This window comes from Papio anubis, chromosome 7 (genome assembly GCF_008728515.1).
Source record: "Papio anubis isolate 15944 chromosome 7, Panubis1.0, whole genome shotgun sequence".
Lineage (NCBI taxonomy): Eukaryota > Metazoa > Chordata > Mammalia > Primates > Cercopithecidae > Papio > Papio anubis.
The window spans coordinates 114,164,463-114,181,075 of record NC_044982.1 but is presented as its reverse complement, the minus strand read 5'-3'; the positions used below and the strand labels follow the sequence as shown (position 1 = coordinate 114,181,075).

General features: G+C 45.1%; 1 protein-coding gene across 2 annotated transcripts in view; it reads left to right on the top strand.

Annotated features, from left to right (window-relative positions):
* The first annotated feature begins 1,369 nt into the window (after positions 1 to 1,369).
* The window catches only part of ARID3B (AT-rich interaction domain 3B), a 59,289-nt gene continuing 44,045 nt past the window's right edge, over positions 1,370 to 16,613 (top strand). For both annotated transcript variants that reach the window (XM_009210630.2, XM_003901200.3), the window contains exons 1-2: positions 1,370 to 1,526; positions 4,052 to 4,704. In XM_009210630.2, the coding sequence (XP_009208894.2) occupies positions 4,129 to 4,704 (576 nt within the window). In that variant the 5' untranslated portion in view covers positions 1,370 to 1,526; positions 4,052 to 4,128. The remainder of the gene's footprint in view (positions 1,527 to 4,051; positions 4,705 to 16,613) is intronic.

Here is a 16,613-nt window from a genome sequence, read left to right as displayed (position 1 = left end):
TACTCGGGAGGCTGAGGCAGGAGAATGGCGTGAACCCGGGAGGTGGAGCTTGCAGTGAGCTGAGATCCGGCCACTGCACTCCAGCCTGGGCGGCAGAGTGAGACTCCGTCTCAAAAAAAACAAACAAACAAACAAACAAAAAAAGTGAAATAACATTTATACAGTTATGCTGTAATTCTATTTTTTGGGGGGTGGGGGGGAACAGTATCTCTGTCACCCAGGCTGGAGTGCAGTAGCACAATCATGGCTCACTGCAACCTCCGCCTCTCCTGGGCTCAGGTGATCTCCCATCTCGGCCTCCCGAGTAGATGGGACCACAGGCATGCGCCAAAACGCCTCATTAATTTTTATATTTTTTGTAGAGATGGGGTTTCGCCTTGTTGCCCAGGCTGCTCTCCAACTACTGAGCCCAAGAGATCCGCCTGCCTCAGCCTTCCAAAGTGCTGAAATTACAGGCGTGAGCTACTGTATCAGGCCTATAGTTCAAAAGTAGTCAAGCTGAGAGAATAGCAGGCTGTGGTTGAAAAAAGGATTGTTCAAATTACTGAATAGCGTTTCGAGGGACAAGGTCCAGGTTTTGACCGGTATTGGGAGGCAGATATAAGGGTCGCTAAAGACGAGGCCCGATATTGAACGGGTTGGCCACATAGGCTCTGAAATTATCAAAGAAGATGGTCAGACGCGAGATAGACAAGGAGCTGGATACACAGATCGGCAGATTATCTCCAAACGGGGTGAAATAGGTGACAGAGTCTAAGAGGAAGGGTTGGAGAAGCAAGTGTTTTTACAAGAGGTGACAGCACCTGGCACATAATCCCGACCTCTGGAAACTGAGACCTGAGAATACTAATTCACGTGAGAAGCTTTCAAGGGACGCAACATTCTCAGGACAGCCAGGTCTCTGTCCCAGGAAGGAGCGGAAAAGTTTAGAGACAAGCTGATCTAAACATGGAAACCCCTGAGGAAGACGGGCTTGAAGGCAGGAGATTGAGTAGTGGACCGAACCCTACACTCCTCTGCTCTTTAGTTACTTTCCTTCCAGCCAACCGCCCGAGCCACACCAACCTCCGCAACAGAAAACGCTCGGAGAACACTATCTCCAGCCCGGCTCTTTTCAACTCCCCGCGTTAAGTGCTCACACCGGAACCCCTCTGTGTCCGCACTTTGCCATTGGCCGAAGCTTACGCCCGCTTGCATTTGCTTCCTCCCACGACTCAGTCGGGCGGCGCAGTCAGTGGGACCCACTTCCGCCTCGTCCCACCCCCGCCCCCCAACCCGGTCCCTTTTCAGCGGCTTCCGGCTTCGGGCCCGCCCCGCCCCCTGTGGCCCCGCCCCGCCCCCGCCCCTGCGCCCGACCCGCGGTCCGCCCCTGGCCGGCGGTCCGTCCCCGCGGCGCCGCTTCCGGTGCGGGCCCCGCCCCGGCTGTGGCCCCCGGCTGCGGAGGAGTCCGAGACGCAGCTGCCGTGCCGGGGCCTGAGCGGCCGCCTCCTCCTCCGCCGCCCGAAAACCCGGAGCGCCCCGCACAGGTAAGCGGTGCGGGTCCCGGCTCCCTCAGGCACGGTGGGAGGGGAGGCTGCGGCAGGTGGAGGGGCCGAGGCCAGGAGCCGAGGCAGGTGTGGAGAGAGAGGGGAAGGCGCGGGCCGGGGGCGCGGGGACCGCGAAGAAAGTGAGAGCGCCGCGGGAGCCCCGAGCGCCCTGTGCCCATTAGGGCATTTGAGATAAAGCGATAAGAAGGGTGAGGGGCCCTGAAGCTGAGTGGGCGCAGATAGATGGGGCGGGGGCCATCGGAGAAGAGCCAGCGGATTGACTGGGAGGGTTGGTAGAGGTAAAAGTGATAGGGCTAAATGGGGGAAGGTGAATAAAGAATGGGGGGAGGCGTGCAGGGGTGACCGGGGAGGTGGGCTGTGGGGCTTACAGGGGCCCGGGGCCAAACGAATCCGGCAGGAAAGGTAGGGGAATGGTCGGCAGGCCGGGTTCAAAGCTGCAGGCAGTCCGTTGCACCCGGCTTGGTGGTCCGGGAACTTTAGGGGAAATGGGGGAGGGGCCCGTGTGAAGGGATGAAGAGGTTTAGATTTGAGACATAAGTTCTCCAAATGTAGGCAGGTGGCATTGTTTGGATCGCTGGCTGCTTAGGGACTGCGGGAAGATGGGCTCTTTGGGGGAGGGTGTGTGTATTGAGTTGTAGAACTGAGTCATCTCAGTCTTACTATAAGAGGCTGTGGGAGGGACACCTCCCCCTCTGCTGGGGACAGCATTCAGAGAAGATGGTGCCACAAGACAAGAAGCAGTTGTTCAGTGACTGGCAGGACTTGGTTGAGAAATTATTCCAATCGTGATTGATTGACTGTAATGACTGTGAGGACATTTAAAATGAACACCGAATTATTTGCTTTATTCTGTAATTTTCTTTGACCCAAATTGTTTTCATTTTAAATGAACACTTTTGCCAACTGAATTTAATGTGGATGTAAATCTTGTCATGCTGTTTTACACTGTAAGAAGAGCTAAAGCAGAATGAAAGTATGGCTGCAAGCGTAACTCACACTTTCTAAAGTGCCAAGAGAGGAAGTAAAGGCAGTAAGAGGCAAATTGGAATGCGAATCTTTCACAGAACACAAAAGGCACAAACAGGGCTATAAGATAAACAGAAAATGAGAATGTTTAATCTCTACTAATTGGCCTAGCTTTAAAAATTGTACCCTTTTTTACTCTAACCTGGAAAAAAATCTTAAATCCAAGCAGTTTTTATTGCTAAAGATGTGATTACTTCTCCGTGAATTTTTGAAGATGCTAAAGACACTTTGTTTTTTGTCTTTCGACCCAATCCTAAAACACTGGAACAATGCAGATATCAAGTCCCAACATGTGCACTGCAGCTTCTTTCATGTGATGACAAAATTGTACGCCATGTTGCAAGTCCTGTTCACCTAAAATTTGCCCTTGCATAGTAATCCATTCAGTTATGGAGACTTGCTGAAGAAACATAACTCAAGTGAAGTTTGTTGGGGGTGAGGGCCTGCAGGGGAGAGGTGGGGGAATTAAAGGAGAACAGGGTGTGAAAGTGATGTGTGTTTGGAGACTGATTGGTAAGAATGCAGATAAACCTGCCCCCAGAATGCTTTTGGCCTGAAAGCCTTTTCTTTTTGTATTTGTCAGAGAATGTCATAGTAGAAATGAATCAGAAAGAAAGGGGATGTAAAGAGTTTTACTTGGCTGTTTATAAAAAAGAAGCAGCATTAACTTGTTCAGACAATGTTGATATCTGTTGCAAATTAATTAACTTTAAAATCTCCAGAGGAATTCCCCCGTTTGCTTTTGAGTGACGATCGCAATTTGAGACTCTTGCCTCCTTGCGTGTTTCTTTCATGTTGTTGAAATTGGATTCTTTTTGAGGCTATAATATCCAGTTAGTATGGCCCAGTCCACTCAACAAGCAGGCTGGCAATTTGATCAGGGAAATTTGAAAAGTTTAAACCCAAGAGCAGCTTGCTTGGTCTTGCTTTTTCTATGAGAGTAAAACTGTCTGCCTGATAGTTCTGTGTCTAGCTCAGAGGTGATATCTTTCTCCTGTGGGCTTGGGAACATACTCTCTCTTTTGCAGGTAGGCCCTTCTTTTCCTTTATTATTATTGTTTGCATAATTACAGCTTTTGCTACAGAGCAAACCCAGTTACCTTTTCAGTAATTAATGTTCAGTGACATTAATTCAGTAACAGATTAATGTTTGATAATGTAGAGGAAGAGAGATCAGAACACTTTTAACAGACTAGATATTGGCTGGATGTACTTCTTTTAAAGCCCTCAACAGTCTGCTACTACTACTGAGATTCATTCCCTATTTCCCCTCTTAGATCCTGTTTCTCTTCTTCACACCTTTTCCTACCCACCCACAAAACCCCCACCACTCACTCATCTTAAAACTCAGGTTTAGGAGCATATGTTTAGTGTTCAGAACTCATGGCCCTCTACTGGAGAAAAGGAAACCTTTTTATACCTGTTTTACATAGTTGTTTTTTCCCTCTCCTTCTTTGTGGTTTCTGTTAATCACTAAGGTTTAGACCCAGTGTGCCTGGTGGGCTGTGCCCAGGTTCAGAGTCATGCCACTCTGTGGGTGAAGCTTGAGGCAATAATGGAACCACTTCAGCAGCAGCAGCAGCAGCAGCAGCAGCAGCAGCAGCAGCAGCAGCAGCAGCAACAGAAGCAGCCACACCTGGCTCCTCTGCAGATGGATGCCAGAGAGAAGCAGGGCCAGCAGATGAGAGAAGCCCAGTTCTTGTATGCCCAAAAGCTGGTCACACAGCCGACTCTCCATTCCGCCACACCTGGGAGGCCTTCTGGCAGCACTCCCTTAGGTCCCTTAGCCAGAGTTCCACCCACCACAGCAGTGGCCCAAGTCTTTGAACGGGGCAACGTGAACTCAGAGCCTGAGGAAGAGGATGGAGGTTTGGAAGATGAGGATGGGGATGATGAAGTTGCGGAGGTTGCTGAGAAAGAAACCCAGGCTGCTTCAAAATATTTTCATGTGCAGAAAGTAGCTCGCCAAGATCCCAGAGTGGCACCCATGTCTAATCTACTTCCAGCACCAGGGCTGCCACCACATGGACAACAAGCTAAAGAAGACCATACCAAAGATGCTTCCAAGGCCCCACCTTCTGTTTCCACAGCAGGGCAGCCAAATTGGAATCTGGATGAGCAGCTCAAGCAGGTCAGTCTTTCTGGTATTGGAGGTCATTTGTTCTTCTTAAAGGCTGGAGAGGGGTAATGGACTGACAGGGTCAGGGGCTGTGCCAGTCTGTGCCTTCTCATCCCACTTCAGTGACCGACAGCCTAGACATGAATAGACTTTGGATTTTTTTCTTATTTAATATTTTCTTCATTAAAGCAATGAAATGCATGTTACTCTTTTTTTTTTTTTTTTTTTTTGTGATGGAGTCTCTGTCGCCCAGGCTGGAGTGCAGTGGCATGATCTCAGCTCACTGCAACCTCTACCTTCCGGGTTCAAGTGATTCTCCTGCCTCAGTTTCCTGAGTAGCTGGGACTATAGACGCATGCCACTACGCCTGGCTAATTTTTTGCATTTTTAGCAAAGATGGGGTTTCACCGTGTTAGCCAAGATGGTCTCGATCTCCTGACCTCATGATCTGCCCACCGCGGCCTCCCAAAGTGTTGGGATTACAGGCATGAGCCACTGCCCCTGGCCTGTATGTTACTCTTAATATAGGTTTTTCCAAGTTTGATGTGAAAGAATGTCAATACAATCTCGTTTTTTAAAGGAAAGATGAAGTTGCAACAGTGTTGTGAGGAATATCTAAAATGAGATGTGTGACTAATTACAGCTTTTCTAATAATAATGTTTTCTAATAGTAATGTAAAAGAACATTCTTGCCTAAAACAGTTTCTTAGCTCCAGGCTAACCCTCTTAAGGACAGTTGGTTGTTTTGGAGCTAAACACAGCTGACAAGAAGCACTTGCGTTGCGTATATTTTCCAAAAGAGAGCCTTTGTAGACATGATTTCATTTCACTCTTACATCATCCCCTTGACAACAGGGAAGGGTAGACCTCAAAATTTCCTTTTTAGTCAAGGAAAGCTGAAGTGACTTCCAAATGGCTGAGGGAGCTTTTTAAAAAATACAGATTGCAGAGTCCTAATGAATTATCTTGGAGGGTGGAGCCTAGGGAATCTGTTCTCAACCAAGCCTTTGACTTGTGATTCCTCTTCTCTTTGTGACCCACAATATAGTTTTTCCTTGCCAAAAGGATGGGAGTGCTGATAAGTTGTTCCAGGTTAAGTGACTTGTTGGTGCTTGGGAAGGGAGTTCATGGTTACCCTGCAGAAGCACACACACTTCTTGTGATCCAGTGGTACTGTTTAGAAATCATTTGTGAAAAGCTGTGAGTTTTCACAGGGCAACTGAGAAGTCATGTAAGAAAGGTTCTTTGGAACCTGAAAAATCAAACATCTTGGATCAGGAGGTCTGTACTCAGTAGATCTGAGTTTTACAACAATAGTGTTTGCAGCCAGAAGTGGGGTTCAAATCCCATCACTTCCAAATGTTGCCCTTGTGATCTTTTAGTAGGGCTCTGAGTTGCTTTGAGCCTGTGTCTTCTCATCTGTGAAATAAAAAGGATGCCAGTGCCTCCCACGGATGTTGTAAGGATTAACCGAACTAGCACACGTGAAAGCCTGTCCAGTGCCAGGCACATGGTAGGTAATAGTGCCCGGGGAGCTATTTTATGTAAACAGTGCCACCGTCTCCTGCATCACACAGACATGCCTCTGAAGTGGGAGAGGTACTGAGATACACAGAGGTTTTCGCTGACATCACCCAGGGAGATAGTGGCAGAGCTAGGACTAGAATCAGAGAATCCCAACTTCCACGACAGCAGCACCCTGGCCGCCAGCCCAGACCTGCCTCCCACTGATTGCTTTGGTTTAGCAAAACATCTGTGAGTTGCCGGCTGCCCCCGCACTGCTGTGTGGTTGGCAGAGTTCCATACCGGCCGCTGAGTCAGCTCATAGCGGGATCCTGCCCTGACAGCGCTGGGAAAGTTCAGGCCCGAGGCCCGAGGCGGCTGGGCTGCCCCCGCCTTGGCAGCTGGCCAGCGTCTGTGTGTGTGCGGTCGTTCCTAGAAAGTGCAGCCGCATGCGAGGAACAAGTGGAGCTCCAGAGCCTGTCTTCAGGAAGTGTAGCAGGTGTTGAGGTCAAGCCATTAGAGGTTTAAAAAAAGACTCTTCAGAACTGGTGTGTGCATGTGCACATGTGTACACCGTGGCAAGGCACCCAGCACCAAGTTATCTAGATGGTGGCAGCCCTGTGACACTTAGCTCAGTATTCAGGGGGCTGGCTGTTGGCATTTGAAACTCTTTGAATTCACTTTATGTTTCTGAGGCATATTCACTAATTATAGACTGCCTGGCAGAGCACCTGCCAAAATGTTTTATAAATACCAGAGTAGCTGAGGCATAATCCATCACCCGAAATTTACCTTCCCCCAGGATTTGGAGATCAAGAACTGAAATAGGGGGGCTTTGGGTAGCAATAACTTAAACCCTCAGATGTGCACCTCTTTTTCCTCTTTAATTTTTAACATTGATTTGGTCTGTGCTCTCCTTGTCTATAAATCCTACTTTTAAAGGAGTAAATCATGTGCTGGGGGATTTTTAAACTTTTCTTTTTAGTTATATTTTAGAAGAACCAAAAATAATATTCTTGGGGAGAGCTTGTAGAAACTATTACAAATGATTAGACTGGCTTGTTTTGTTGTTCACAATCTTTTCTTTATGTAACTTAATGGAGTGCGAAAATAGAATATCCCTTGCTCCAGCAACAATTACAAAGACCTTTACAGTTGACACAGATCTTTTTTTTTCCCGAGACACAGCGTGCTCTGTCGCCCAGGCTAGAGTGCAGTGGCATGATCTCTGCTCACTGCAACCTCCGCCTCCCAAATTCAAGCGATTTTCGTGCCTCAGCCTCCCTGGCAGCTGGGATTACAAGCACATGCTACCATTGCCTGGCTAACTTTTTTTTTTTTGTATTTTTAGTAGAGACAGGGTTTCGTTATGTTGGCCAGGCTGGTCTCGAACTGCTGACCTCAAGTGATCCGCCCATCCTGGCCTCCTAAAGTGCTGGGATTACAGGCGTGAGCCACCGCACCCACCCTGACACAGATCTTACTGTTAATGTGATACAGCGTCCATCTTGTTCTTTTGAACAACAAACTTTTACAAAGGCTTCTTTGTGCCAGACCTGTGCTGTATGAAATAAGGCATGTTTCTCTCTCAGGGAGTTCAGGTCTAGCAGTGGCAGTGTGGGAACCTCAAGGGGGACTGGAACTTGGGTTACAATAATTTGATTCTGTCCTGAGTCTACTGGAGCCCAGCCACCCAGTCTGTGCTATGGCAGAGATATTTTAAAACGGTTTTGTTTCAAACATTCACATGCCAAAGTTTAAAAAGTTAATTTTGTCTACAGCATAGCATAGCTTGGCAAACCAACAGAGATACCCAAAAGTATTTTGCAAGATTTTGGGGTAAAGGAGGACAGGCATCTGCCAACTGAAAAGTGAAACTGGGAAAGCTTAAGGGTTCCAGAGATTATTCTTTGCATCTGAAATCCCTTACTTAGAACATGTAAAGTCAAAATTATTTCGTGCATTCTCTTTGAAGAAACTCTCAGAAAATATTTGCTTCTCAAGGTCTGGATTGTTAGGGTGTGGTATTATTCTCTGACACCACAGTGATGGGAAGATGGATAACACCATTGAGTCGAGTGTTCTAAAACCCATCAGATTCCTATGGGCAGAGTAAATAATTGTAAAACAAGAAAACAGACAAAGAACTGAGTGTTCGTTTTCTCAAAGGAGATCATATAGCCAACTGGCAAATGTTGCTGGCCTTTTGGGGGTGGTGTTCTCTCCCTCTGGTAGAGGGTGGTTCAAGCAGTACAGGCTGGGTCTGTCTTGAGCCCATTGGTAGAGCTGGGTTACTGATGTAAACCCCCTTCGATAGAATAGAAAGAAGAAAGATGGCTTGACAGACATGTGGGGCCAGGGTGCGTGTGTACGATTTTCTGCTTACTTTGGCAGTCACTTTGGTTACTGCATGTGGCTGTGATCCAACCACAGGCTTAACATAAGTTCACAGCCAATTCAGTGCAAAGCACTGGGAGCCATTGCACAATAAATGTTGGCCCCCTCCTCTACCCTTCCCCTTCTAGCATGTTTTACAAGATTTTGTTTTGTGATTGCCTTCTAGAATGGAGGGTTTAATTTCAGAATATTTGCAATTAAAGAATTCCTAACGTCCTAAAGCTTGCTAATCACACATATTAACAAGGACAGGGTATTACCAATTTCGAACACCTCCTGGCTGCTTGGGGCACCCTCAGCTCATGACAGCTGCGTGGGTTCTCTCTGAATTTGTTGGAGAAGCACCTCTGCAGTACAGGAGCAAAGGAAGCTCCATGGCAAATGGGAAGAATTGCCATGTTAGATGGGCACTGGGAGACAAAGGGAATGTGATTTGAGAAGAGGGAGTTTCAGTTTTTTGTTTTTTTGTTTTTTTTTTTTTTTTTCCCTATTCTTAACCATGAGCAAAATCAGTCTCATCTTACTGTGAGAGACGACTTCCTACTGGGCATTTAGTGGAGACTGCTGTCCATTTCTTCTAATGTCATGACTGACTGACTGACTGGTGTCCAGAAGCCATCCCTCTAAGTAAGGTGTGGTCTCTTGGGATAGGCCTACTTTTCTTGGTAGATACTGCATGACTATCATTAGCTGGGTGTGGTGGTGCACGCCTGTAGTCCCAACTACAGGAAGGTTGCAGTGAGCCGAGATCGCGCCACTTGCACTCCAGCCTGGGTGACAGAGTGAGATGGTGTAAAAAAAAAAAAAAATAGAAAAAGAAAAAAGAAGAGATACAGCATGACTATGGAACATTTGAGGCTTTTTTAAAAAGCTGTGCAAACTATTGCCCAAAAAAGAAAATGTTCGTAGGCTTTCCTCATGTTCTTTGTAGAGCTACCTGGCATGCCCTTGCCTTCTACAGTCACAGTGGAATCCATCTAGTTGAGTGGTTCTCAATTAGAGGTGACCCCCGCCCCTTCCCAGGGGACATTTAGCAATGTCAGGAGACATTTTTGATTGCCATGACTGGAGCAGGGGGTAGTGTGCTATGGGCATCTAGTGGGTAGACTAGGGATGCTGCTAAACATCCTATAATGCACTGGACAGCCCCCCAACAACAAAGAGTTATCTGGTCCAAAATGACAGTAGTGCCAAGGTTGAGAAACCGTGCTCTAGATTGTTACCAGAAAGAGAACATAAGCTTCGCTATCATCAGACAGTGCCAGAGACTCTGTTCCTTTGTGTTTTGGTCTCAGTAACTGAGAGTTTGGCAACCTTGAATTTTCTTGACTTCTGCTTTCAATATCTGTGCCAAGCTCATGTCTTTCCTCTAGTCATCTAGGTGAACAGACTGTCACTTGGGAAAGGTTTGGGGCCTAGAACTTGAGATCACTTATTTGACTCTATCAGTGATTCTTTCAGCCCAGCACTCCCTGATATCATTGGTGATGTATAAGAGAGCTTGGTTGCCCTTCTAGACATTAACCCCAAAAAGTTAAGGTGTAAATACTTGGCAGACTTGTTACCTAGTAACAGATTTAATTATTAAATCAGCATTGGTTTTGGAGCCAGAGGATGTGGATTAAGACCCTACTTCCACCACCTGCTTGCTTTAGTACTTTGGACAAGTGTTCTAATCTGCCTGTCTGAACCCATGCATACATCTATTCCAGAGGATGATAATCCTCTCCCACTATCCTCAGGAAGTGATTTTAAGGATATTACAAAGGTAGAAGAAAAATATGAGTGTGAAAGAGCTTTGCAAGATGTGTACAACCATATAAAGGTTAGGGCGAATTTTCTTCAACACCTAAGTCCTTTTTGAAGCTACTATCGTCCCTCATATGGAGGGGATTGGTCCCACATATACCAAAATTCAAGCATACTCAAGTCCTACAGTCAGCTCTGTGGAACCCAGATATACTAAAAGTCAATCTTCCATATACATGGGTTTCACATCCCGTAAATTTTGTCTTTGATCCAAGTTTGGTTGAAAATAGTTTACATGTAAGTGGACCCAGGCAGTTCAAATGCATGTTGAAGGGTCAATCATAATTTTTCAGTCTTTATGACCTTTGTAGGTAAGATGCTCCATAAATCCTACCCACTACTCTTAAACAACTGCTTTTTAGGTTTTCTAGAGCCATGACCACACTCTGGTGTTCTGAAGTTGTCTGAAACCTTTCAGGATTATGTGAGCTTAAACCATGGCACTTCTGAAGCTGTATCTTTCCATATTAGTATAGGGATATGTGTGTATTGTTCTTTAAGTAGAAGTAAGCTTTATGGATACTAAGTCCTTATAAATACACAATCACTGACTTGACTTGGGTCCTTATCCCTCTCACCAGAGGCTAATTTCTCTACGTGTCCCAGATCCCATCCCCTCCCAGGTTTCCAGGGACTTGCTCCATCAGTGAACCCTCCATTTCCTGACTCTTTGGGCTCATTCTCTTCCAGGCCTTTTCCACGTTTACGCATCTTCTCTCTCCCAGACTTAAAAACAAGCAAACAAATAACAAAAACCTTCTTTAATCTTAAATTTTACCTAAGTCAGTTGTTAACAAGGAAATGAGAGACTTTTAAAAATCCTCTTGATTGCACATTATTGCCAGCTTTTTTTCTGTTCCTAACTATCCCCCACTTCTTTGCAACAAAGCTTCTCAAAGGAATTGGTTTTACTCTTTATTTCCATTTGTCACCTCCTACTTACTCCTCAGCACACTCCAGTCTGATATCTGTTTCTTCCATGTCCCGGAAGTTCCATGTTGCTAAGCCCAGCCTTCCCTGACCTCATTGATTTCTCAGCGTTATTGAATACAGAGCACTCCCTCCTTGAACATTCTCTTCTTTTGCTTTCTATAATCCTTCCTTCTGCTTATGCTTATTTTCTTTCTTTTCCTTTTCTTTTTTCTTTCTTTTTTTTTTTTTTGGAGACGGAATCTCGCTCTGTCACCCAGGCTAGAGTGCAGCGGTGTGATCTTGGCTCATTGCAATCTCTGCCTCCCGGGTTCAAGCAATTTTCCTGCCTCAGCCTCTCCAGTAGCTGGGACTACAGGCGCGTGCCACCAGCCCGGCTAATTTTTTGTATTTTTAGTGGAGACGGGGTTTTAGTGTGTTAGCTAGGATGGTCTCCATCTCCTGACCTTGTGATCCGCCCACCTCGGCCTCCCAAAGTGCTGGGATTGCAGGCGTGAGCCACCGCGCTCGGCCAGCCTTTCTTTCTTCCTTTCTTCCTTTCTTCCTTTCTTCCTTTTTTAGACAGGGTCTCACTCTGTTATACAAGTTAAAGTGCAGTGGCACAAACACAGCTCACTGCAGCCTTAACCTCTTGAGCTCAAGCGATCCTCCTGCCTCAGCCTGCTGAGTAACTGGGACTACAGGCATACATCACTATTCCTGACTAATTTTATTTTTGTGAGATGGGGTCTCACCATGTTGCCCAGGCTGGTCTTGAACTCTTGGACTCAAGCAGTCCTCCCACTTTGGCCTCCCAGAGTATGGGGATTACACGTGTGAGCCACTGCACTGACCTGTTTATTTTCCTTTATCTCTTCAACTATTTCTCTTCTGTCCAGCCTCTGAAATGCCAAGTTCCCGCAGGGTACTAAGCTTACTTCTCTGTATGTTCTCCCTTAGCAGTTTCACTCTCATGGCTTTAAATACTATCTATAAGCCAGTGTATATTGTTTGAGCCCACATTTCTAGTCTAAGGTATCCCCAACTCCCTACTTGGCATTTCTGTTGAGACGTTTTACTGGCATCTCAAGTTTAATACCTGTGAGACTGAACTCTTGATTTCCAACCTACTCCCCTATAATTATTTCCTCCTTTATTTTCCTTCTCAGTAAACGGCATTTCTGTCCACTTATTCATATCAAAACCTTAGAGTTGACTGTCTTTCATACCTGCTGTTCTGTTACTCCTCATGTCCATCACCAAGTCTTAGCAGCAGTCTCATCTAAGTATCTAGAGTATTGCCACTCCTGCTTTCTGCATCATCACCTACCTGGCCCAGATTACCTACCTACCACTATAGCTCTCAACAGGTTTCTGTGCCCACCCCCTCCCCCATTCTAATCCATGCTCTACACAGCAGCTAGAGCCATCTTCTAAAAATCAAATCAGATTATGTCACTGCATTAATGCCCTCCAAGTATGATGTCAGTTGCTCTAATTATAAAATCCAAAATCTGCATGATCTGACCCTTGCCTACTGATCCAGCCTTATCTTTGACAATCTCCTGATCTATCACTGTGCTCCAGCTACCCTGGCCTTTGCATATGCTGGTACTTCTGTCTAGAATACTCTTGTCTAGGCAAACTTACTCAGCCTTTGGGTCGCTCTTTTAACCATCACTTCCTCAAAGGCACTGTCTTCACTCTTCGTGTAGATCAGGTTCTCCTGTTATGTCCCTGTCATTGAACATTATACTTTTATATTTGTGCAGTTCGGTTCTTTTGTTTATTTCTTTGGTATCTCATTTCTACTCTAGATGGTAAGCTCCAAGAGGATAGGGATCATGTTTGTTTTGCTTATCATTGTACCCTGCCACCCAACAGTGATGGCAAATAGTAGACACTCAGATATTTGTTTCTTCCACTTTCTATGGTTTATTCTGTTCCTTTTTAAATGCAAAAGGCTCCATTTGTTTTGTTTTGTTTTGAGACAGGATCTCACTCTGTTGCCCAGGCTGGAGTGCAGTGGCAAGATCACGGCTCACCTCAGCCTCAACCTCCTGGGCTCAGGTTGATTCTCCCACCTTGGCCTCCTAGGGATTACAGACCCTCCTTGGGACTACAGGCACACACCACCACACTCAGCTAACTTTTGTTATTTTTTGTAGAGGGGGGGTTTCACCATGTTGCCCAGGCTGGTCTTGAACTCCTAGGCTCCAGCAATTCACCCTCCTTGGTCTCCCAAAGTGCTGGGTTTACAGGCATGAGTCACTGTGCCCGGCCTTCCATTGTGTTTGTTTAAAATAGATTTTATTTTTTGAGATCAGTTTTAGGTTCACAGCAAAATCGAGCAGAATGTGCAGAGATTTCCCATATCCCTCCTCCTCCCACAACCACACAACCTCCTGTCAAAATCCTGCGCCAGAGTAGTGTGTTTGTTATAACTGATGAACCTACATTGACACATCATTATCACCCAGAATCCATAGTTTAGTGTTCACTCTTGATACTGTATACTCTATGGAATTTTTATTTTTTATTTTTTGTTTTTATTTTTATTTTTTTGAGATGGAGTTTCGCTCTTGTTGCCCAGGCTAGAGTGCAATGGTGCAATCTCGGCTCACTGCAACCTATGCCTCCCGGGTTCAAGTGATTCTCCTGCCTCAGCCTTCCAAGTAGCTGGGATTATAGGCATGTGCCACCATACCCGGCTAATTTTGTATTTTTAGTAGAGACAGGGTTTCTCCATATTGGTCAGGCTGGTCTCGAACTCCCGACCTCAGGTGATCCACCCATCTCGGCCTTTCAAAGTGCTGAGATTAACAGGCGTGAGCCACCGTGCCTGGCCTATTCTATGGATTTTGACAAATGTGTAATGACATGTATCCGCCATTATAGTATCACACAGAGTAGTTTCACTGTCCTAGAAATTCTCTGCACTTCACCTATTCATCTTTCCCTCCTCCTTAACCCCTGGCAGCCCCTGATTCTTTTCCTGTCTATGGTTTTGCCTCTTTCAGAATGTTATATGGTGGGCTCATTAATGTAGCCTTTTTAGATTGTCTTTCTTCACTTAGTAATGTGCATTTAAGCTTCCTCCTTAGCTTTTTATGACTTGATAGCTTATTTCTTTTTGTGCTGAATAATATTTCATTTTCTGGACATACCGCAGTTTATCCATTCACCTACTGAAGAGCATCTTGGTTGCTTCAAAGTTTTGGCAATTATGAATAAAGCTATCATACATATCTGTATACAGGTTTTTGGGTAGATAAAAGTTTCAGTTCATCTGGGTAAATACCAAGGAGCGTGATTGCCAGATTGTGTGGTAAGAGTATTTTTAGCTTTCTAAGAAACTGCCCAACTGTGTCTCAAAGTGGCTGTACCATTTTGCATTCCCATCAGCAGTGAATGAGCTTCCGTTGCTCCACATCCTCACCAGCATTTGGTATTATTAGTGTTTTGGATTTTGGCCAGGTTCGTTTAACTGAAATTTTTATTTAGCTAATTATACATTCATATGGAGTTGAAAGAAAGCAATGTCATGTACACTTTGTCCAGTTTCCCTATGGTAACAGCATATACAGGTGTAGTATGCTGTCACGCCTGGATGTTGATGTTGATATCATCTACTGATCCTACTTAGATTTCTTCCTCAGTTTTATGTGTACTCATTTGTGTGTGATCTGTTTTTAAGCCATTTTAGTTGTAGGTTGAACACGTTTTTCAAAATTCTTGTTACTTAATAAATGCATTCGAGGCTATAGAGTTTTCCCTGGATCTCACTTTTGCTGTACCCCACAATTTCTGATGTGTAACGCTTTCATTGTTGGTTAGTACTAAACATTTTATAATTTCAGTTTTAATTGCTTCTTCAACTCGTGGGTTGTTAAAAGTATTTTTTGGTTTCCAAATATGTGGGTTTTATCTCTTTTCCAGTATTATTTTATAGCTTAATTACATTGTAGTTAGAAAACGAGCGTGGTGTCAATTCTCTGAAATTTAAAATCTCCTTTTTGTTGGCCTTATGTGTGATTAGTTTCTATAAATGTTCCATGTGTACTTGGAGAGAATGTATATTAATCCATTTCATTATTAGGATTAGTGATACATTTGGATCTATTTCTGCCCTCTCTTTGTTTTGTTTTTTAATATTTATTTATTTATTTATTTATTATTTTTTGAGATGGAGTTTCGCTCTTGTTGCCCAGGCTGGAGTGCAATGGCGCGATCTCGGCCCACTGCAACCTCCGCCTCCCGGGTTCAAGAGATTCTCCTGCCTCAGCTTCCTGAGTAGCTGGGATTACAGGCATGCGCCACCACGCCCAGCTAATTTTTTTTTGTTGTTGTTTATTTTTTTGAGACAGAGTCTCGCTCTGTTGCTTAGGCTAGAGTGCTGTGGCACATGATCTTGGCTCACTGCAAGCTCCGCCTCCCAGATTCATGCCATTCTCCTGCCTCAGCCTCCCAAGTAGCTGGCACTGTCACAGGCGCCTGCCACAACACCAGGCTAATGTTTTGTATTTTTAGTAGAGAACGGGGTTTCTCCATGTTGGTCAGGCTGGTCTCTCCATGTTGGTCAGGCTGGTCTCGACCTCTCGACCTCAGGTGATCCACCTGTCTCGGCCTTCCAAAGTGCTGGGATTACAGGCATGAGCCGCCATGCCCAGCCCTGTTTTGTTTTTTTGAGATGGAACCTCTCTCTGTCACCCAGGCTGGAGTGCAGTGGCATGATTTCTGCTCACTGCAAACCTTTGCCTCCTGGGCTCAAGCAATCCTCCCGCCTCGGCCTCGCAAGTGCCTGGGATTACAAGCATGCACCACCACACCTGGCTAATTTTTGCATTTTTAGTAGAGACGGGATTTCACCATGTTGGCCAGGCTGGTCTTGAACTCCTGACTTCAAGTGATCTACCTGCCTCAGCCTCCCAAAGTGCTAGGATTACAGGCATGAGCCACCGCGCCTGGCCGTGCCCTCTTATTTTGGATTTTCAATTTAATTATACTTTTTCTTTTCTTGTTTTCTCTTTTCCTGTCTTATATTGATTTGATCGAGTTTTCTTTATTTAGCCTTTGTCTCGTTTACTGGTGTAGAAGTTATACTTTCTGTTTTTATTCTTCTATTGATTACTTTTAGATTGTAATTTATATTCTTTTTACACTACAGGCATATCTCAGAGATATTGCAGGTTCAGTTCCAGACCACCACAATAAAGCAAATATTGCAATAAAATAAGTCACACATTTTTTTGTTTCCCATATAAAAATTATGTTTATACTGTAGTCTATTAAGTATACAGTAG